Source organism: Hypoxylon fragiforme (genome assembly GCF_022984875.1).
Source record: "Hypoxylon fragiforme strain CBS 206.31 chromosome Unknown GGS25scaffold_8, whole genome shotgun sequence".
Classification (NCBI taxonomy): Eukaryota; Fungi; Ascomycota; class Sordariomycetes; order Xylariales; family Hypoxylaceae; genus Hypoxylon; species Hypoxylon fragiforme.
The window spans coordinates 2,532,609-2,553,879 of NW_026054763.1; the positions used below are offsets into that span (position 1 = coordinate 2,532,609).

The 21,271-nt window shown below is 47.6% G+C and overlaps 4 protein-coding genes across 4 annotated transcripts; 2 read left to right on the forward strand and 2 right to left on the reverse strand.

Moving 5' to 3' along the window:
- Positions 1-95: 95 nt before the first annotated feature.
- On the reverse strand, positions 96-2,887 carry GGS25DRAFT_504853 (MFS general substrate transporter). Its single transcript, XM_049262171.1, has 5 exons — positions 2,175-2,887; positions 1,780-2,095; positions 1,517-1,709; positions 833-1,445; positions 96-764 (listed from the first exon to the last, which is right to left on the reverse strand). Exons 1-5 carry the CDS (start codon positions 2,306-2,308, stop codon positions 494-496), a joined length of 1,527 nt encoding a protein of 508 aa, XP_049114154.1. The 5' UTR covers positions 2,309-2,887; the 3' UTR covers positions 96-493.
- A 2,441-nt stretch (positions 2,888-5,328) lies between these two features.
- On the forward strand, positions 5,329-7,293 carry GGS25DRAFT_524884 (putative cytochrome P450; the record flags this gene model as incomplete). Its single annotated transcript, XM_049264687.1, has 4 exons — positions 5,329-5,566; positions 5,640-6,190; positions 6,312-6,758; positions 6,829-7,293. 4 exons carry the CDS (start codon positions 5,329-5,331, stop codon positions 7,291-7,293), a joined length of 1,701 nt encoding a protein of 566 aa, XP_049114155.1.
- A 1,947-nt stretch (positions 7,294-9,240) lies between these two features.
- Positions 9,241-9,834, reverse strand: GGS25DRAFT_524885 (uncharacterized protein; the record flags this gene model as incomplete). Its single annotated transcript, XM_049264688.1, has 1 exon — positions 9,241-9,834. One exon carries the CDS (start codon positions 9,832-9,834, stop codon positions 9,241-9,243), a length of 594 nt encoding a protein of 197 aa, XP_049114156.1.
- Positions 9,835-17,332: 7,498 nt separating this feature from the next.
- Positions 17,333-19,274, forward strand: GGS25DRAFT_427712 (uncharacterized protein). Its single transcript, XM_049258626.1, has 2 exons — positions 17,333-17,598; positions 17,734-19,274. Exon 2 carries the CDS (start codon positions 17,903-17,905, stop codon positions 19,124-19,126), a length of 1,224 nt encoding a protein of 407 aa, XP_049114157.1. The 5' UTR covers positions 17,333-17,598; positions 17,734-17,902; the 3' UTR covers positions 19,127-19,274.
- The last annotated feature ends 1,997 nt before the right edge of the window (positions 19,275-21,271 follow it).

The window sequence follows — 21,271 nt, forward strand, 5'->3', positions numbered from 1 at the left end:
CACTGCCGCAGGCAAATCTAACTAGATGCTAATGTGGCTTGACCATTGCAATGCCCAGTTCAAGCTCCAAGTCATTAACTTCGAACTTGTTTGGTCTTGATTTTGCTAATTAACATATGAACCAATCAATCATTTTCAGTCCGCCAACCCGAATACGAATTTCTGTTCTTGATACTACGACATTATAATAGTAAATACTTAATCAACTAAGTATTGAAAAGGTATCACATTACACTCTGAGCCTGACATGGTTGCGTACATAACTACACCAGAATATACATGAACCCGAATACGTGCTACAAACAGTTCGGTTATTCTATGATATGCAGCTACCTTGATACGTATGTGTATGTGGTCTAAACATCTAGATTCATATAGAAGCGAGCGACGTCTAGCACTCGCTTCATGTTGGACCATACCAACAATATATCCTTCCCCTTCTCATTCTGCTTCATCCGCCTACGTTCTTACAAGCAGATGGCTGCAACTTTATTCACAATGTCCACCTCCATTTTCTTACCAGCTCAACTCCCCGTCCATCCGGTGTCTGTTCCACTTTTCCTACCACAACAGGACCGTCGTTTTTCTTCTCCAACTTCCGGTTACTCAGTATGTACCATGTGCTTTGCCCGATGACTTCTACAATAGATGCTACGGCAAGCCCTAGGCAAGCGGTGATCGCTGTAAGATAGAGAGGGGCATCTTGGGTTCGGAAGACTTGGCTTCCGGCAATTCCGCCAGCATTAGCGCTCATGATGATCATCCTAGAGCTTATATCAGCATGGCAGTTCAGGCACAAAAAGGAATGCACAAAAACAAAAAACAAACTTACGCCATGGCAACACTACGCTGTTGCGGGCTTTGACAATTGACCGATAACCAGCCAACATTGAGAATGTGGATCGTTGAGTTCATGGCCATGGAAAATATTACAGCAACACACTTTCTATCTGCGCTCCACCTCCACGACTCTCTCAGACATGTGAACGCAATTAAGCTCCAGATCCCAGCGAGAAGCAGCGCCGGTCCTCTTCTTTTCGTCGTGTCACATATCCAACCCAAGAACACGGTCATAATTGCAGCGATGAAAGAGCCGGAGCTTGCGATGGCGTTAGCTCTCACCGCACCGTATCCTAGACTTTTGATGACACTGGGTCCGTATGTGTTAATAGCGGTTACGGGGATCGTAGCCGTCATCGAGATAACAACATGTACGAGAATCCTAGGATTTTTAACCGTTGCCCATACGTCGCTGCCAGAGATACGCAGATGATTTGTAGACTTGGCTGGATCATCAAGTATCACACGGCGTACGAGAATGTACGATTCGCGTCGGTTCAGGTACGACCACCGCCCGAAACTGATAAGCGGGGAAGTATCTCTAACCGATGGGGGGAGGAAGAGGATAAAGATGATACCGATTCCAATGGTAATGGCCCCCTCGACTGCAAAGGGAATGACTTGTGTTAGGCCACAACAGCAAAACTCAATGATTAACTTAAGGGGCATTACGTACCAATGAAGAGCCATCTCCAGCCAGAGATGCCGTCCCGGTCTCCCATGCTCAAAATTCCAGCACCAATGAGTGAGGTGGTGGCCGCGGCAATGAGATTACCAAGGAAGAAGATGGAGACTCTTAGACTGGTCTCGGACTTCTTATACCAGGTTGACATGGTGTACAACGCACCAGGAATGAAACCTGCTTCACACTACGTAGTAGGAAACAACGTCAGCTTTCTTTGTGGCACCGAAAATAGGCCATGAGTTCATCTCGCGTACCAAACCAAGAAGTATACGGGTAGCAAGATAGCCGCCATAGTTGGTGATAAAGTTCTGAAAGGTCGCAACCAGACCCCAAGCGATAATCTGTCCAGATAACCATTTCTGAGGTCCCACGCGCTGGAGCAAGACGTTGGAGGGTATCTCCAAAAGCACGATACCAGCCGAGAGCAAACTACTCCCGACATTGATCTGATTTGTATCAATGCCAAGGTCTTGAGTGATGGTGCTTGTCAGGGCATTTGAGATGTTCCCTCGGTCCATCTGCAAAGCAAAGAATGCAAGGCATAAGATGGGCAACAGAATGAAGTCAATCCTAAGGATAAGTAGTTAGAGGTTTCATTTTCAACGACTTCCATTGCCATCCTGAATCTTACTTAGGAGTGTTGACTTACTTCCGCTTCACAGCATGTTCCTCCGCTTCCGTCCAATCTACCGCTATGGATTCGTCAACATTGACAGGAGAAGCCTCCTCATCGCTTTGAGTGGCCTTGTAAGCGGGTTCGAGAGATTTCTCCGCCGCCATCATGCGACTTGGATTGAATTAAGGGTACTTGAGACAAGACAAGAAACCCCAAATATAAGAGGAGGAACTGCAAATGTTTGGATTCAAATATAAGACAGCATTGCACATTTAAAGAAAGCATCGCAAAGCCATCAATTATGAGCTACGCTATCACCAGCCACAACAGCCAATCAGGTAAAAAGAAGGCCGATTAACGAGCATGAGCTCCGAGACTTGCTGGGAGCGGGCTCCAGTTCATTTTTTTTAATGCATTCAATGCATCCTTTTGTGCTGTGCTACCTATACCTATCTTCCCTACACCAGATTACGCGGTGTGGCGCTGACGTGCTCGATGATGAAGTTGCGTGATCGCCCGCTAGAAGCCCCTGGCCCAATCAGGTGGCTCAGAATAATCAACCAACGATGAAATTAATTCGAAGCAACCTTGCGACTATGATCAGGTATGGTAAGTAAGGTAAGGGTTTAGAGTGAGGCCAGGCTTGATTTACTTACTTTTTGTAAAGAAATTATAAATATTTTCTTTTAGTCACGACGATGAAAATTCATCGCACTATTTTTTCGTTGTTTTTTTTTTTTTTTTTTGGATGAGACATGTCTCAGCGGCCCATAAGTTTTTGACTCCAATGGCTTCAGGGGTTTTCGTGTAACTGTTGCGGACTTCCCAGTTCATAATACCAAGTAGGAATATTAACTTGGGCTAAAGGATGTAGGGACACAGGTAGTTAAGGTTATTAGAAGAAATGAGCTTTCATCTTTTTAACTAATGCCTACCTATATATTATAAGCACCAGGCATGATACCTGGGATAACAATCCGTAAGGGTTGGTCGTGAACTTCATCGCAGTCTAAAATGAGTGAAACCTGGAGGGATCACCACCGCCGCGATGCTCAGTTAGCTCCCTATCCAGACCCGAGTCTTTACATAATAGTATAAAGCCACAAGATCATCTTTCTTTTTTTCTCCCAACCTCGGAAGTTTATTCCTTTTTTTTTCTTATCTCAGCATGCTCAGCTCAGCTGCGATGCCCATTTCGCCAGACTGCGTACCCCGTGCACGTCATGGATCCGCATGTACATGCCGTTCAACGAACTCTGGTCTGAGACAGCTGCTGCGTACTGTACTGAGGCAACCCAGTGAGAACAACACAGGACGGGCCTGGGAAACTTTCAGCTTGGAAACATGGAAGGAAGTAAGGCAAAGAAAAAGACCTCGGATTAGAAATAGCTGGGATGGCTCAAGTGCCTGTCCGTGTTAAGACACTCAGCGGACACCAGAATGAGCATACATAAGAGGCAGATAGGATTTCCTTGCATACCTCGGTACCCAAACCACTCGCTCTTCAGCTATCCGCGATAGAATGCAGTTAGTGGATGCGCTTAGGGGCTTCAACAATAGGTACCGCATTCGCTGGCTACCCCGGGCCGAGGCGGAAGAAGGCCTCCAGGTCCACGGAACCGGTGCCGCCGCGCAGAGAAGCTCTACCGATGGGCCGTTATGTCAACAGGAGGCCTCAGAGCTGTCCTGGGCTTTGAACTAGCTACGGCGCTTGATAATGATGCCACACCGGTCTAGGAGTCGACGCACGGTAGCGCGGAGCTCGACTCGGCCTCGCAGGCGCTGGAGCTGTCACGGTATCTGGCGGAATTGAACTGAGGAGATATCAGTACGAGGGAAGTAGCGCTGTATGTTTGGAAGAAAAAAGAAAAAAGAAAAGAACAAAAGTTGGAACTGACAAGAGAAGGCCCCTGGTTGGTGATCTATGGGAAAGCTTTCTGTCCTAGGTGCAGGATAGCCTGCCCGAGTAAACACCTAGCCTGAGCTCTCTGTTTCTAGCCATGCAGCAGCGTTTCCGGGTGCTTAAATGTTGCAGGTTCCTTAGGTGTGCCATGGCTCGACTAGGCTTGTCCTAGATATTGGCACAGCGCCAACATAGTCAGGAATAAAGCAAGCTCTCTGCCATCCGTCTTCTTTTCTTTTGGTTGCAGTTTGGCCTGCAACATTAACCCGTGTCCGCTCATCTCACTACCGTAAGTACTAGGTTAGGTAGTATACAATATTCGGACACCCACCTATCATCGGGACTTTTCGGGCTCGAGAACCCCACTGGAGCCTTACATACCTTGGTACCATAAGTAGGGAATTATTTGATGAGTGTCAAGATTAGGTCGGCTACTTGCTCCCGTCTAGTGTTCATGCGAGGGCTTGCTCAACGCGACTCGCCCGCTTCATCGCCTGCGCTGCGCATAGATGTATGTACAGCGCCACTAGATCGTGCCGCGCCACACAAAGCCACCGTGTCCCGGCGATGGTGTGGTAATTGAATCTGTTCGGTCAGCCGGTTTTATTGTTGTTTTCTCCAGGTTGGGGTTTGATAAAATGTGGTCTGGGTAGCCGTCGGGACCGTTCTACTAGCCGAATGGCAAAGAGAAAGATTCAACCATCTGTTTCGGGAATTCTTTTCCTCCTTCACTCTTCAATGCGCTCTCTGAAACTCGGTCAAAAATGAGTGGTTGTTGGCAAACTAACTTTCATACTGACTAATGCCTCTGAAAATTCCTCTAATCTAGGAATGTTTTAGGATGGACTGGCCATTCTAGGTTTCAAAATGCTGGCGTTGAAAACTGTATGCAAGATTCGGCCCATCTATTGGAAGCTAATCCTATAAGTCCGATGTACGGATGGCCTAATATGAGAGACTTAAATACCATTCGGACCACAGGAATTCTTCGAGGTCAGACGATCCACTGAGAAGTTCGTAAAGAACTCGTATGTGGTAGTCATCTACAGTTTTATAGCACGTTTCATCCAAGACGCTGGAGCTGAGGTCGTCACATCGCAGAATGTATGTCGTATGCGTGAGGTAGGTACTGACTCTCCGTGCGATCGTCGTGCCATTCATAGGGTGGAATGGTGAGGGTGATATGGGATATAATCCAAGTGCAGGCTCACTTATCCTCCTTACTTGACTTCCGAGAATAATCCAAAACGTATAGGCGTATAAATGATATTGGTATTATCAAAAATGAATCTCTTTTGGCCGTATGGCTTGAGTGACCTGCCCCTATTCGTGTGGTTTCTTTTTGTCACAACCGTCTTAATTTCATCATTGGTCATCTACCGACTTACCTTCCACCCACTTGCTCGCTTCCCTGGGCCTAGACTGGCCGCTTCTACCGGACTCTATGAAGCGTACTATCAATGCATCAAAGATGGCGGTGGGCGATACTGGGTTGAGATTGAGAAGATGCACCAACATTACGGTACCGTCATCATAACCTCTTACCCATTACCACCTATCACAAAAGTAATACATCCCACTCACCAAACCCACAGGCCCAATCGTCCGCATAAACCCCTGGGAGGTGCACATCGCAGACCCAGACTGGAACGCCGTGTACAAGTACTCGGCCAAGGCGTCAAAGCCACGCTGGTTCTACTTCCGCTTCTTCGGCAAGTTCCCCAGCACCAACGTCGCCGAGTCGCACGCCCTGCACCAGCTTCGTCGCGCTCCCCTGCAGGTCTACTTCGCCTCGTCCAACATCCAGCGGTACATGCCCACGATCGTGGCGCAGGTCGACAAGCTGTGCGCTCGCCTGCGCGCCGTCGCTGTTAACAACCACAGCAGTGATGTCGTGAGCCTAAGCGACGCGTTCCGCTGCCTCGCGACCGACGTCGCGACCGGTTTCGCGTTCGGTACGCCGTTCGGCCACCTCGACGAGCCCACCTTCGACCGCGAGTTCAATCTCAGCGTGAGGACGGTCGTCCGTGCTGGCACGTGGAGCCGCCATACCTTTGGTTTGCTGCTGCCGCTGCTGCACAGTCTCCCCGAGAGCGTGGCGAAGAAGATGAACCCGGCTTTTGGGCGGCTCAAGTGGATGAAGGACGTAAGTTGCCGTACCCGAAACCCGCCTATATTTTGATTCTGGGGAGGTGTACCGGCTACGTAAAGTAAGGAGTTTGCTTACCTACTACTTAATCTGACTGATACTCCTCGTTGCACCGTAGACAATGACGAGCTGCGTCCGCCGCTCAATGAACAAGCCGGAGCCTGCGCCGGGCAGCCCGCCCGACATGGTGCAGACGCTGATGGCGTCGAGCCTGCCAGAGGAAGAAAAGACCTTCCCGCGGCTCTTCTCCGAGAGCCGGTCCGTTATCATGGCCGGCACCGAGACCACCGCTACCACCCTCGTCTGCATCACGAGCTACCTCCTCAGCGACGCCTCTAAGTTGGAGAAGCTGCGGCGCGAGCTGCATGACGCTGAGGAGGCCAAGCGTGCTAATGGTGGGGTTGACGGTGATGGCTCGTTGAGCTACGCGGATCTAAGGGAGCTGCCGTATATTACGGGCGTTATTAACGAAGGGCTCCGCCTCGCAAACCCGACGCCGAGTCGGCTGCCGCGCGTCTGCGAGGACCAGGACTTGGGGTATAAGGGATGGGTTATCCCGCGGGGCGTACGTATATAGCATCTTATCGTACTCTACATTGCTTGATTACTACCTAAGTCCTTACCCAGCTAACCAGCCACCCCCCAACTCCCTCCCTCGCCCGAGGAGAGTCAGGGGGGCCCACCAGACCACCATCTCCACCACAACGCAAGACACCCACCACGACGCCTCCATCTTCACCACCCCGCGCGCCTTCCTCCCCGAGCGGTGGGCAGATCCAGAAGAACGCCGACGACTAGGCCGGTACCTGCAGCCGTGGGGGCGCGGCACGCGGCTGTGCCTCGGCATGGAGCTCGCCACCATCGACGCGTACCTCGCCGTCTCGCGCCTCTTTGGTCCGCGGGCGGGGTTTGCGATGCAGCACTTGGGGGACACGGTCGATGAGGATTGGAAGCCGTATCATGAGTGGTTCGCGGCGTTTCCGAGGGGTAGGGGGCTCAGGGTTAGGGTTAGGGTTGAGAGTAAGGCTGCTGGTCCGGAGGTGGATGGTAATGGTGATGGCGAAAAGGGGGAGAAGGGACCGGTCGAGGAGCTGTTGTAGGTACTAGGTACTAGGTAGGTAATGAGCATCTTTCGATGGGGTAATCGGTTAGGGTTGTTTCTGGATCGCAGAGATGGGGGCATAGCTGGACTAATCTGCTCATCGTTATTGTAGTAATGAAGTTATTTTGAAGGCATTGTTTCATATACCTCTGTAGCTGAAAGATACGAAGTAAAGATCCCAGGTCTCTCTACATGAGAATAAGAACAGGAGTTTCTGCAATGAGCTTATGGTCTAACTAGTCACGATAGCGCACTAACAATAGCACGATATGCATAGAAGAAGCGAGGGAGCAATGGTCTTTGGCTATTCCGTAATGCTATCGTCTACCATGTGTGCCTAACTATTGTGGCGAGATTAGGGGCACTTCAAGGGCGACTGTGAGTATAATACATGACGTAGAATGGTGATTGGCAGAATCGAATATATTCAGCTCATACGTTTCTGTTCAATGGAATATTTGCTTCTGTATCGATGTATCAAAAATACCATCTTAAGCTAACCAGGACTTCTCAAATGCTTGCACAATCAATTGACCCTGAAAGACTACTAGGTACTATTCCATTCAATTCCTCTATATTCTATTCATTTGAGCATGAAGATTGATACGCAAAACAACATGTGTTCTAGTCCTTAGTCGGGCCGTATCGACCAGGAGCTAACGTGAGAAAATTCATACGTGGTGGCTATTAGAACGAGTATCAACAAAACATTCCCTGTCTCGCCCCCAAGGAACAATTGCAACAAGCTTTACATCCATGAGGCTCTCATTCACTGCGTTGTACAGCTTCAACTCGATACCTGTGAGGATAGCAGAAGTACAACTGTAGAGCGCCGCACTCGATAAATCTTTTCAGCAACGCTTTTTCAGCTCCACTCTTCCCGTTCCATTCTGTACCGTCCCCTCCTTTTTGAACATCAACCCAATCTCACGATGCTACCCAATATGAAGCCCAACGAGGAGGAAGCAAGTAAGTAAGTAAGTAGGTAATAACGAGCACATCGCCGAAACAATCTAGATCATTCAATCAACATTCTATAACAGGGTTTATCATGACCTAGTTCCCTTAACAACTAGCACGCTAAAGTAAGTCGTACATATATATCTAAAGTAGTGTAGTAGGTACCTGTACGTGCCGTATGCACGCAGGCCCAACCTGTCAGGTTGACACGTTTTTCCTGGCCATTCTATCTAGCCTACTCGGTAGGTAGGCTGGAGGATAAAGCAACCCCTCCCCCCCTTTTTTCCCCTTTCCTTCGTCGTCGGTCGTTACAAACCAAGCAAAGTAACTTACCAACCCCTATCTCCACCCCCCTCCCCACATGCCTAGTTAGTCTAGACACGACTCTAGGGCCAAGATGCGGAGAGAGGAAATCTTAGCCATGACGCTAGTTTGGCTGGGACACGCACACACACTTGCGGCCCGCGTCGCGGTACGGTACCGTAGCATAAAAAAGAAAACTCGGTCTTCCAATGGGAGGACATGCCGCGGGATTGGGGCGGTTAACTGTCTAGTTGCATGAGTAAAGATCACATGACGGCGCCGAGGTGCACTCGATGAATAACCTATTAAGAACCTTCCAAGAAGAGGTTGGGATTGTGACACGAAATATTCAACAATTGCGAAGGTGGTACTGAGTAGTACTAGGTAGGTAGGCACTTTGAGGCTATTCACGTAAGCAAATCGGAGAGGGCTAGAGAAGGGGAAGAAGTTGCTCTGGAAGGAAGTTACTCATTAATTCGTATCAAAGTAAGCTACAAAGCAAGGCAGGTACCTAGCGCCCTAACCTAGGTTCCGAAATATCAATCTACTGCCAAGTGTAAGAAACTTGTAGCTCGAATGGAACCAGATTTCGTACCTAGTCAACAAAAGAAAATCCCAATATTAAAAGAATAAAAATCTCAGCAAAGCAATCCCGTATCATGTCTTCCACAGCAAACCCGACTCAGCCCTCCCTCCCCGTAGCCGCAACCCCCACAATCCCCAACGCCCTCTCCAAAACCTCCCTATCCTGCCTAAACGTCAGCCTCTCGACCGCCTCCGCACACGGGAACCACCTCGCCTCGAACCCCTCCTCCCCCTTTCCCACCCCCCCCTCCACCCCTTCCAACTCCGCGATGTACCACCACACAAGCTTAACCCCGTCCCCCCCGCCCAGCTCCCTGAAGTCCAAGACAAACGGCTCCGTCAGCGCCTCGTACGTGCGCGGCACATCCCTCACGTCGGCGGGCTCGAGGGCGGACGGCGCGCGGGTGGCCATGGTCAGCGGGCACAGCCGCACGGCGTACCCGGACTCCTCGAGGACCTCGCGCACGGCGGTGACGGGGCGGGGCTCGGAGCAGTTGCGGCGGCCCTTGGGGAGGAGCCATTCGTTGAGGGGGGTGTAGTGGAGGAGGAGGACTTTCCGAGGGGGTTGTTCTTGGGCGGGGGAGGAGGGGGAGGGAGAGGGAGAGGTGGAAGTGTCGAAGACGACGGCCCCGCAGGCTTCGACGAATTGGTCCGAGGCGTACAGCGTGCTTTTCCACTGTGAGGCTGCCATGTTGCTTTTGTTTCGGCTGAGAGATAAGATAGAGGGATGACAGGGGGGGGAGGAAGGAGGAGGCTGAAAAGAGTCGGGTTTGTGGTGGAATGGTAGGGATCTGGAAACACACATCACATCACACCACACATACTTTGAACATATCTCATAGCCGCGTTATCCATCAATAAAAGATGAGCTTTTCGCACGTGACTCCGTGTCTCACCTCACTCTGTCTGGTATTACCCTCAGTTGCACCATGTATGTTACTGTGTACATGTATGTTCTTCGTTACGTAGATTTGGATGAACTACATACCTACCTACTTCCAACTTAGACGGGGCGAGGCTTTCACGTGCACCCTCGTATAAGCACCTAACTACATCTTAGCTGGCATCTTTATGTGGAAAACACCCTCGAGAGCCAAACTCTACACGATTTCGTCTACGAGTTATGTTAGTTGATGAGAAGTCTGCCCACCTTTATTGCTCGAAATGGGTTGTGGACTTGGTAAGTACCTATATTAGAGGGGCATGGAGGAATACATATAAGATGCCAACACTGGTAGCTCTCTTTTGTGTGTTACTCACACACTAGCATTGCCACGTTGAGTGCCCTTTGTAGCTCGTATTGTAGTACCGATATGAAGGACTGTGACACATATGCTCCAAGTTGAGATCTAACAAAGTCAAAAATACCACGTCCGTTAAATAAAGCCCCGAGACTGCCCAAAACATGCGGCCTACTGACCAAGGATAAGGGGATGTAGTTGAAGGAAAACAAAACACGAGTTGTTGGAAATAGGGGTTGGTTGTTTAAAGAAACGGGAACTCACATCTGGGGCTCCTGGCTATGCTGAACTAACTTGCCACCCCTGAACGGAAGGGAAGAAGAAGGCTGGTCCCGGGGAGCCTCCGGGGAACTTCCGGAGCGCCGCCCTAACGACCTCTGCATTTAACGTGGAAACCCCTCCTCGCTATTTTAACATTGCGCGGGATATCCCTCTCTCTTCCCAGTAGATCAAGTGGGGAGAGGCCCAACGACGGATACTTGCCAACTGCGAAGTCCTTGTAACAAAGCGTTGGCGCTCTCCAAATTGGTTGGTCCGTAACCTGCCATGTCTGTTACTCACTAACCTCCGTCCGATCACAACCTGTGGTTGAGCCTCCAAGTAAAGGTGGGTTGGATGCACCGCCACGACGAATTGGACAGCTGCTCGGGTACCTGGCTAGTTCCGTCGACGACGATGAGGTAGACTAGTACGGGCCAGAACTCCCAAGTCGTGTCGGACTGGGTAGCAAGAATGGCTGACTGAGTTGACACGTAAGACCTCGTCTTTGACGATACAAAAGCGCGGGATAGTCCCGAGTCAATGGGACTGGCTTGTGCGTTGGTGCGGGGGATTACGTGAGCGCAGGGAAATAGATACATTTAAATAATGTTATATGTAATTTATAATGAATGCAAGCTGACGGATGCGGTGGTACAATATAAGTATGTAGAGGTATGTAGGTATGCAAAATGTCAAAAGTGAGGCTTTAGTGGATGACAAAGCATTAAGAGAGCAGCTATATGTCCGAGTTTGGGATTTAACGAGAACAACTTCACGGTTCTAGATCAACATCGGTATAGATCTAGGTTAGTAGTATTGAAAAAGAGGGTCATTGAGGAGCTGAATATGTAGCATCGTGGTATTCAATCGTGGCTGTCATTGTTCTTCCCTCCTATCGATAATGCGCAATTATGTTATCTTGCAGTTGGGCACAGGCAAGGCGGGGTATGTGCATGGAGGCATGGCATGGCATGAGAGCATTGAGAATGGCGGGGTCAAAGACAAAAAAGCCCAATCTGTGAATCTGTGACATCCAATCTCACCACATGTGAAAGTGGATTCACATACACCCACACCACACACTACCCTGCTACACATATGTAAAAAGAAATATAGAGATAATGTATACTCACAGCGCCTGACTATCTTCAATATCACCATAGCATTCACTATCATGTTAACTACCGTGCTCACTACCATGTCTCGGTTTCCGAAATTAAAGAAAAAGAAAAAAAAAAGGGGGGAGGGGTCAAGTGACGGCTTTAACCCCGAAGCGTGATCACCCTTCTGGTGGTGGGGTGTCTTAGACAATAACGAAAGATAACGTGAAGACGATAAGATGAAGACGACCATAAATAGTATCCTTACCTAGTATCACTACCTAGTATTGCCTAGTATTTCTGGGCATTTCTTATGTATGCAGGTGTAAGGTATAAGCGTCCATGCCAATGTAGCGGCCAATGTTACCGTACCTACCGTGCGTCGATACCTACATATGTACATATATACCTGGCTACATAAATGGTAGTATCAAGTGTAGGCATGTAGGACAGAGGCATTATATCGTACCTACACAACACATCCCACACATCCCGAGAGACGGCTAGGGCGGATCTAGGCAAACTGATCCACGACCAAAGGTTCGCGCTATCTCCTATCTGGTAGGCAAGATCATGTGGATGGTCGGATAGGTTGCCTGAAAGTATGTAAGTGTAGCCTGTTCGAGATGGGATTGGTATCATGGTTATTCGTAAGTGTGAATGCTATCAGCCACACAGATACAAATTAGCTGATATCAGTCATTTCGAATCGTCTAGGTTGCATATTCGTAATTGATGAGGCTGTTAGGCAATTTCTTTCTTAGGCACCTGTTTTCACATCCGGCTGGAGGCGATGTGCCTCGGTACATGAATTGCAAACACCGGTACCAATTGCTTCAATGTTGCTTTATCCTGGGCGAGGTAAGTACCTATTTACTCCATTACATTCCGTGCCATACTGAGACGAAGTCACCAGGTCGGCGATTGGGTTTCAATTGACAATCGAATTAACTTCTAGGGACCAATTGAACCTTGAATATTTACCTCGGCGGGGACGTGTAGGGATCAAGTTCTCATGGCTTAGACGATCGATTGTCCTATCAATTGAGTTCGAATCGACATACGGGCATTGTTAAGTTTTCAAAGGACCCAAACATAAATCTTGTCCAAACAGATGGCAATGCTGCTTGGTTGGTTGGTTACTCCAAGGACTGTTGGATGAAGACGCGAGGGTTGGTTGCAATCTTCTGGTTGCTTTTTGTAATTCGAGTATTACGAACAGCATTGTCTTCTTGTTGGGCGTAGTCCAACATAAGGTAGGTAAGGTAGGTACCGAAAAAAAGAAAACGGCTTAGCTGGGCCAGGGTTCAAGAGTTTAGCTTTGAAAGCGGCTCGCCCGCAGACCCTCGAGATACTTACCTGTGGATCGGGCGCTTTCGGATCCATCCCGAACTTCGTCCTTGGAGAAGCTGTTATAACATTGAGGAAAACGTTGAACAGACTGAGGCGGAGTGGGAAAAGAATGGACTTGACTTGATCAACCAGGGGGGGTTGATGACTTGAATTAACCCGTTCCGGATCCGTCGGGGAAACATTACTTACTGCTAAGTAGTTCAAGTGTGTATTCATTCCATCGACGGCGAAGGCAAATGCATACGTGGATGTGAAGTCCGTCGCCAGTAATACCTAAGTCCGTCAAAGTCCGAGCGAGGCTTTGACAAATCATGCTAATCCTATTACCTAGGACAAGTCTCGTAGTTGATGTCGCCGGCGTTGAGAAGTACATTGTGTAGTAAGTGATCGATAATAATCTATAATGACCTGTAAGTTCTTCATGACTAGGCAATAGGTAGGCTAGGCAACAGAGGGTGTATCGTCAGCATTGCGATTGCGATACGCTAGCTTGGTGTTGATAGGTTATCACCGACAGACTCACTTTTTTTACACTTGACGAAAAAGCACGAATGACAACCTGGTTGAAGGTTAGGTGCATAAGGTGTAGGCACTGGGCAGACTTAGGAGGTACATACATGTAACTGGCTAACAAGACAAGCATTAAACTGCAGTACAACATTGATATAGTAATACGTAATGATATACATGTAGTAGGAGATCTTAAGGGAGAGACATGGAAGTTTCAGGGCTCCATGTCCATCAGATTGAATTTGTGAGCAAATCCGATCTGTCGACTGCCTTAGCCCTCCTAACTTCTAAGACCTGCAGCTACGCCCCGTTAATGAGGTACGTGAGGTACCATGCACGCCTGTCCTAGGTGGCTTGTGACTTTAGACTTTGGCATATGACATAACGCGATGGGTCGTTGCTATCTCAATGTACCATTCACTGTGGGGGCTTGTAGCGGTACGTCGAGGATCGAGGCAGGTACTTGTTCAGCCAATGCCTTATTGCAATTAGCATTGAGCTATGTTCTTGTTGGCTTGTCAAAGATTTAAGACTGTAAAATGGGAATTTTAGATCAATTGATAATGGAGAACTAAGCTTAGAAAGGAAGTAAAACTCAAGATAAGTTCAGCCCGTCCAATCACCGTCTTGTAAAAAGGATGAGTTTACGAATAGTCTCTCGTTAGCCAACCATTTATCTAATACTAGGGTATTGTCTATTCCCCTCACTTAAAGTTAACATTGAAGGCTGTTCACTGTCAATTTTCCCCAATATCTAATTCCAGTTTCTTCTAAGTTCCCATATTCCTAATTCTTTCGTCTTCTTTGCCTCGCTGTCCTTGCCTGCATTATGACTCACTCGAGTTGTCCTTCAACATACCCACGCAATAGCTTGCAATTTTTTTCAGCTCGATGGAATTGACCCAATTATGGCTTCTCTTATAAATCAATTGATGTTTTGATTGGCCAATTCGAACATCGTAGCTCACAATTGCTTTTCTTGCTCGGTTGAGTCTAACTCGGATGACTGAAGTGGCAATCTGCACTTTTTAAAAAAAAAAAAAAACTCCTCTCGTTTGCCGTGTAGCTGTTGGTCAATTGCTTTGCTCAATCGCGTTGGTTTCCGCATTGAATAGCCGCTCTATCCGCTCAGTCCCGCTATGGAGTCTATCAATGCGAGGAATTGCATTACGTTTGTGGTTTCCGTGCCAGGCCACCCCCAGAGATGACGACAGTTGTATCTGCGCCATCGAAAACACGGTCGCGTCAGTTCTAATATCTAGGGTACCTGCCTAGGCAATATAGGAGGCATCCTTCATCCATCACAAGTCATATCGGAAAATAAAAATCATAGTCGGCAGTTGTTAAACGGGAAGCATCTATAAACAAATCAATAAGTATTCTCTGTCACAAGCTTCAATGTTCTCAAGTTTTTATACGTCTTGTTATGTGTATAATCAACCTATTCATTGCATAACACAACATTCGCTGGCACAATTATAACTTGCTGGTATCTCCTTTATGTAATTGTCTGGTTGTTTAACCCTGATCTTCCAAAAAAGCCTCATCCTTTGTACCTATCAGTTTGTACCTATCGGTCCATGCAGCCATCCTCAAAAACCCCAACCAGTCTTGATCTCTAACAACATACCTCGGACCTATCACTTCAACATTGAAATTTGCCATACCTCGACCATCTTGCCGCGTATATAGCTTGGCGGAGTTACTAGCTAACGGGATGATGACATGTCAGATCTAGGCCAGATACTATGAAGCTCGCAAACTACATATCCGTCAGTACATATGTATGTCTTTGCTACCTTGGTTGGTAGCTGGCATTGCCCACCTCATACGTTTAGCAATTGGCCAACCGTTTCAGAACACCTGGTGTTCACAAATGCCATAAACATTATTCATCGAAACACAGTAGCCAGACGCTGCGTGACACGAGGCAATTCCACTTTCTGCTGCCATTGTCGCAATTTCGCCGTATTCAAATTCTTCGGTCCACTCACTCAGGAGAACCAAAGCTTGGGCATCAGGACCCTCTAGGAACAGAAAACTCAATTCGCTGTAGAGGATGTTCCGTAAACGGGGAAAAGACACATTCGCGACTAGTAGCGGTGCCTAATCTCGCGCAAATCTCGTGCGCCTAGACCTACTATTAACATTGTCGACGTCAACATCTAATGCTTGCCAGTGCTGCAACCTTTTATCTTTTGCACAGACTGTTCCCTTTCTGCGAACCAGGCAACTTGAGCAATCCAATTCGTCCGTGTCATTGGACCCCGCGTTGGCAGGGCCATTGGTGTGACAAATACCAAGTATTAACAGTTTCCTACTAGGTAGTTGGGCTTCTATCTGGAAAAACCTGGAATTATATGAATGAATCAATACATATTCATAGAGACCTGAGGTACGTGTATTGCTCTTTTCTATTTTGCATATTACCATATGCCAACTCCGGCTAGTTCATTGAAGAGAAAAAGAGTAAAGAGTGTGCCTGTGCTGTGCTGTGCTGTGCCTGGACACACACCCCTCCCCTCCCCCTCTTCCCCTCTTGTTTTGCGACCCCCCACCCCCAACGGCGTTTTTCACGTTCACAGATCCAAGTTGTTCTCCATTGAAGCCTGATCACGTTGCAAGATTACCAAGCTTTGTCCTCCCCAATTGCGTTGCTTGTGAAGCACAATTGACTTGGAGACTTGTCAATTATGTGTTTTATTTCCTACGTACCTACCATTTTCATCAGTTCGCCACATAGTTCAAATAGTTTCGAACTTTGAACTGCTCAAAAACATTAGCTACCTAGGTACATAGGTAAGGCACTTGAGTGATTGATCTATGCTCTTGTATGGTGAACATTGAATATCTACATATAAATACATATATGTACAAAGTGAATTAGTGAAGTGAGAGTTGAGTTTTGGGTTTTGAAGCTGGAAACTGAAAAAACTGATAAGTGAGAAAAAAAGCCCCGTTGTTGGCCGATAGAAGCCAGCTTAGACGGAGTCCCTGCTCCGATAACCAATGTACCTTTTTGTCTGCGGTACTTAGCGGTACGTGGTCTGGGAACATGGTTTTCACGCAGGACAGGTCCCAAAAATAAGCCAACGCCAAGGTTGCACACCCCTGTGCCCGCCACGCCGCGTTCTGCCCTGTCCGGATTGCCTTATGACTGACATCGATGACTATTGGAGGAGGGAGTGTGACTCCTCGACAACACCACCACCAAAATGCATCCACGTCTATATCCGACGAGGTACGGACCCCAAACAGCTGGACTTGTTATGAAAGTCACCAGCGTTAAGGCTTAGGTTTACTTTAGGTTGTCCTGCCTCTTCTCTTCTACAATTTCCCTTTTCTTACTTCTACCAACCTTTATCCACTTCCACCACGCCGACTAGCCTAACTAACATTGAACCTTCCTCTCCTCTACTTTTATTTCTTCAATCTGCTCCTCAGTTCTACACTTGTTGAATTGTTGGCAGAATTTCATTAGCATTGCCACTCGTCATTATAGAGTTAAGCTAGCAACCCGATTTATTGTTGCGTAATTTTAGACTTGGCATTTAGACCATTTCATAATTGCGCTCTTGATCAAACAAATCTCTACCAATGGTGGATTTCGATTTCTACTCATCAGCAATTCGCAATTCTGGTCCAAAGACAGTAGTACGAGAATTACGATACAGCAACAACAACAACCACAACACGAGGTGTTTATTGTTTGTTGCTCCTTACTACCCAGGGCACTAAAGAAGAATAAACTCTCACCATTTGGACAATCGCAAAGTAACAACAAGAATAACAACAAGGGAATTCTGTTTCTACTACGTTATCTCCGAAACCATTCTCTGCGCCATTCTCCCATCTTCCAACATTGAAGATCCAGCAACAACATTTGGAAGTATTTAGGTATTTCCGTACCTCGCATATATCTATTTAACATCAACCTCACCTCATCATCAAATACACCACCAACCTTATCAACCGGATTGATCTTACTAGGTAGGTACTTAAACCATCCAATTCCTTCTTATTCTTCCCCTTCATCCTCTTCTTCTCGATCCAATTCTCTTCCTCTCAACCCTATTTTACCATTCTACAATTATTTCGTTTCCTGAAACTCATCAATTTAATCAGTAGAATAATCGCCCGCCACGGTCGCAAGAATTGTCGCATTGACCACATTTCTGCGGGACCTCTATTCCATTCCACTGAATTGAATTGATTCATCTTATACGCAATTGGGCTTCTGCCTGATTTTGCCACTTCGCTTTCGCGTCGACCCACAGCCATTGGAATCACAACGATGGCTGACAAACCAACATCGCCAACTGGTATCAATTCTTTTTCCTCGCCTTCTAAGTTTTCAACTTTTACACGCAACGTGGACAAGACTGCCATGGCGCCTTTCGCCCCATCAGTCCAGTCGGGAGTCAAGAAAGCTCTAGACATCAGTAATTTGATGTCACCACCTGAACCTCCTCGATTTGATTCATTCTCTCAAAGACGCGATTCGAACTCGATGGGTCCAGCTGTTTCCGACGTTCGACGATTGCGTCCAATCCCACCTCTATCTCCCCCTATCTCGCCTGCTACTAAAGCTGATGACCACCCTGCCGATGCCCCGTCGACAGTCACCCCTATCAAGGATCCTATTCTGTATCCCACCCAAGATGCTACCAACTCGCCTCAACAGCGACCATTATTTAGTCAAGACGACTCGATTGAAGTCCGCCGACTTGTGGATGAACACGTCAATACCCGACCAGCAGATTTCTTCAGAGAGGCAACTCCACCAAAGCGGGAGGATTATGAGTTGTTCCTGTATTTCCATTCGGAGGTCATGAAGCAATATTGCAAAGATCCAAAGGCGTGGCTGAAACGAGAGCGTGAGTTCTTGCTAGCGGACCGACGGGATCGAGCACGAAGGAACCCCCTTAAACTTCAGCCTATTCTTCCTGCCAAGCCGCAACAAATTCGAAAGGAGACACAACGTGCCAAGGTTGCGAAACCCGCCAAGGTTGTGAAGGCCTCGCAATCCCATGCTACAGCCCCGCGTCCGATTCGATCCTACCCGCCCACTGCCGCGTCTCAGCCCAATCGCCTATCCAGTGCAACGAGCCCTGACCCCTCCCCACGCCGCGCAGTCGCTCCGAATCGTGAAGACAAGGACTTTGAATCTCTTCCAAACTACTGCCCACCCACCGACTCGCTCCCGCGCAAAGCGAACAGTCTCAAGGTGGATTGGAAGGGAACCCCAATTGACCTAAGCTGCGATCCACATCGTCACCTCCTACATCCCGACGAGATTGCGCTTGCGGCCAACCTTCGACTTGATTGTGCTACCTATCTCACTAGCAAGAGGAGGATGTTCATCAGACGCCTAGAATGTCTTGGCGTAGGAAAAGAGTTCCGCAAGACGGATGCGCAGCAGGCCTGCAAAATCGATGTCAACAAGGCCTCAAAGCTTTGGACAGCTTTCGACAAAGTTGGTTGGCTCGACAAGGTTTGGATGAATCCCCATATGTAAAAGACCTTCCTATTTCCCGCATTCTTGGACTATCAGCCAGGCATAGGCTGTCCCATGAGCGGTACAAACTCCTACCTACCAGCATAAGGGGTTTATAGATTGAGGTATTCTGTTATTTTTGCATAATGGCTTTCATCTCAGGTTTTTGGTTTAAACGACCACGATTCGAATTCAGTCTCGACGATACATTTCATTTTCCTTTGTCAGCGGGGTTTTTGGTTTCTTTTACGACACCACTTTGAAGATACACCGGGGGACTTTGTCTTCCCCCAACTCACAGCATGACGGAATTACAATGATACCCGGAGTGAGCAGATTCCTATCTTTATGGTTACTCTACTCCACAAATCTCATTTTCAGCCCCACGAGCTCGGTCGGCTTATTGGTTCATTGGTTTTGGTCTTTTTTGGTTTATTTTTTGGTTTATTGGTTTATTGGTTTATTGGTTGGCCGGTCGGTTGGTCAAGTTTGGTTTGGTTCGGCTTCAGTCAGATTGGGGCTTCACCCCGTCACGGATACCTCTGCATATGCATGGCGTTTATTGGCCCAGCAGAGTGAAACGGGCTTTGGATTGGGTTGGTTTTTGGATTTGTCAACAGAGAAGAAGCAGGAGAACTACATGTTTTCATGATTCGTATATTCCTCTCAACCTGCAGATGTTCTTGAGAATCAGTAGATGCGCCGCCATAATTTGATCGTGGCGTACGATTTTCAGGATCTTGATGTATAGGTAGTGTCACATGCACGCCAATTTTGGTTGTTGCACAATCACATCAGCGTACATTTTTCCTTAGAAGATAACCTCTTACGTGAATGTTTGAAGCTCGACGTCATTCTTCATTAAAGTCGACATATGCATCGATAGAGACATGCTAGGAAGTTGTACTAGTCAACTAATGTACGCTTACAACAACAATGGTGAAGTCAAATCTACCTAATCTACCCAACCCCACGGTACACGCTACGACGCCGCCATTCCCGTCCCTTGCCTTAGCGTCGTTGGCGTACCGACGGCCGGATCAGCAGCGGGCGATGTGGGATTTTTTAAGGGTATCTCCTTTGATTAGATCTTTTAGCCTATGATGTCATCCCACTCTAATCTCTTTAGCTGTGCATATTCAATACCCTGGGTAGCCAGCTACTAATTATTTCGCTATTTTGTTTGCTACGGCAACCCTTCAATGGGTAAGTTAGATTCATTTTAGGTGATATTTATACGCACGTCGTATTCCTCGTCAAAACTTTCCGCGGTTGCGGATTATTGAGTTGTTAAGAGGTGGGAATTTAGTAGTAAAGGTAACTATGTAGAGAGTTGCATCTATTGCTTATTATTTATTTAGTTACATGGTGTCAAATTATATAACGTGGATGCTTGCCTAGGTAGGTAGGTAGGTACCCAGGTACGTTAGGTACGCTTATGCCATTGAGGGAACATTGAAAGTAGGTAGGTAGGTAGGTAAGGTAAGGTAATTTGTCACATGTTGATGTAGTTACAGTATGTGCAGTAATTACGGTAGGTGCCGTAGATGGCGGTAGGTGGATCGATGGGAACCCGTCGATCTGGGGAATCCACCCATAATACCTAGTAGTCATGTAACTAACTACCGAGAATTTTACTAGGTATAGCTAGGTAGTTACTAGGTACACATGCATGGCTGGAATCTAGATGGATGGAGAATTTCCGCCGCGGGCGGGGCCCGCAGTCGCCCGCCGTCGCATCGCTGCTAGTGTACTGTAGCTTGCGCTGGCTGACTGGCTGGGGCCTTGCTTGCTGGGGGCTAATGGACATGGATTGGCTCGGTTGTTTCGGTTCGCGATCTATTAACTAGGTACCTAACTATTGGTCGAGAATGCTTACAGCACATGTCGTAGGATTGAACTTTTTTTTTTTTTTTTGGTCGCTGGGTTTTGGGAGTTAGATGCGACGCCACGAAGACTTTTTACACGTGGATTTAATTTCGTTCCGGTTGATTTTATTTTATTTTCTTTAGGGAAGATGAGGTAGGAAGTGTTTATCTATGATAGTGCTGATAGTGCTGATTAATGCGTGAATTAGTAAAACTGAAATCCTTCGTGGCTTAGGAACAAGGTTAAGATGTAACTATATTCCCTCTATTCCTGCCGGAGGACAAAGTAAGCTCGCTC

Bases quoted from the DNA above. Each gene is read 5' to 3' on its own strand.
- GGS25DRAFT_504853 (XM_049262171.1), bottom strand. From the start codon at position 2,308: ATGATGGCGGCGGAGAAATCTCTCGAACCCGCTTACAAGGCCACTCAA. The intron at 2,096-2,174 runs GTAAGTCAACAC...ACTTATCCTTAG, and splicing joins GAACATGCTGTGAAGCGGAA to GATTGACTTCATTCTGTTGC. The intron at 1,446-1,516 runs GTACGTAATGCC...TTCCCTTTGCAG, and splicing joins CTGGAGATGGCTCTTCATTG to TCGAGGGGGCCATTACCATT.
- GGS25DRAFT_427712 (XM_049258626.1), top strand. From the start codon at position 17,903: ATGGCTGACAAACCAACATCGCCAACTGGTATCAATTCTTTTTCCTCG.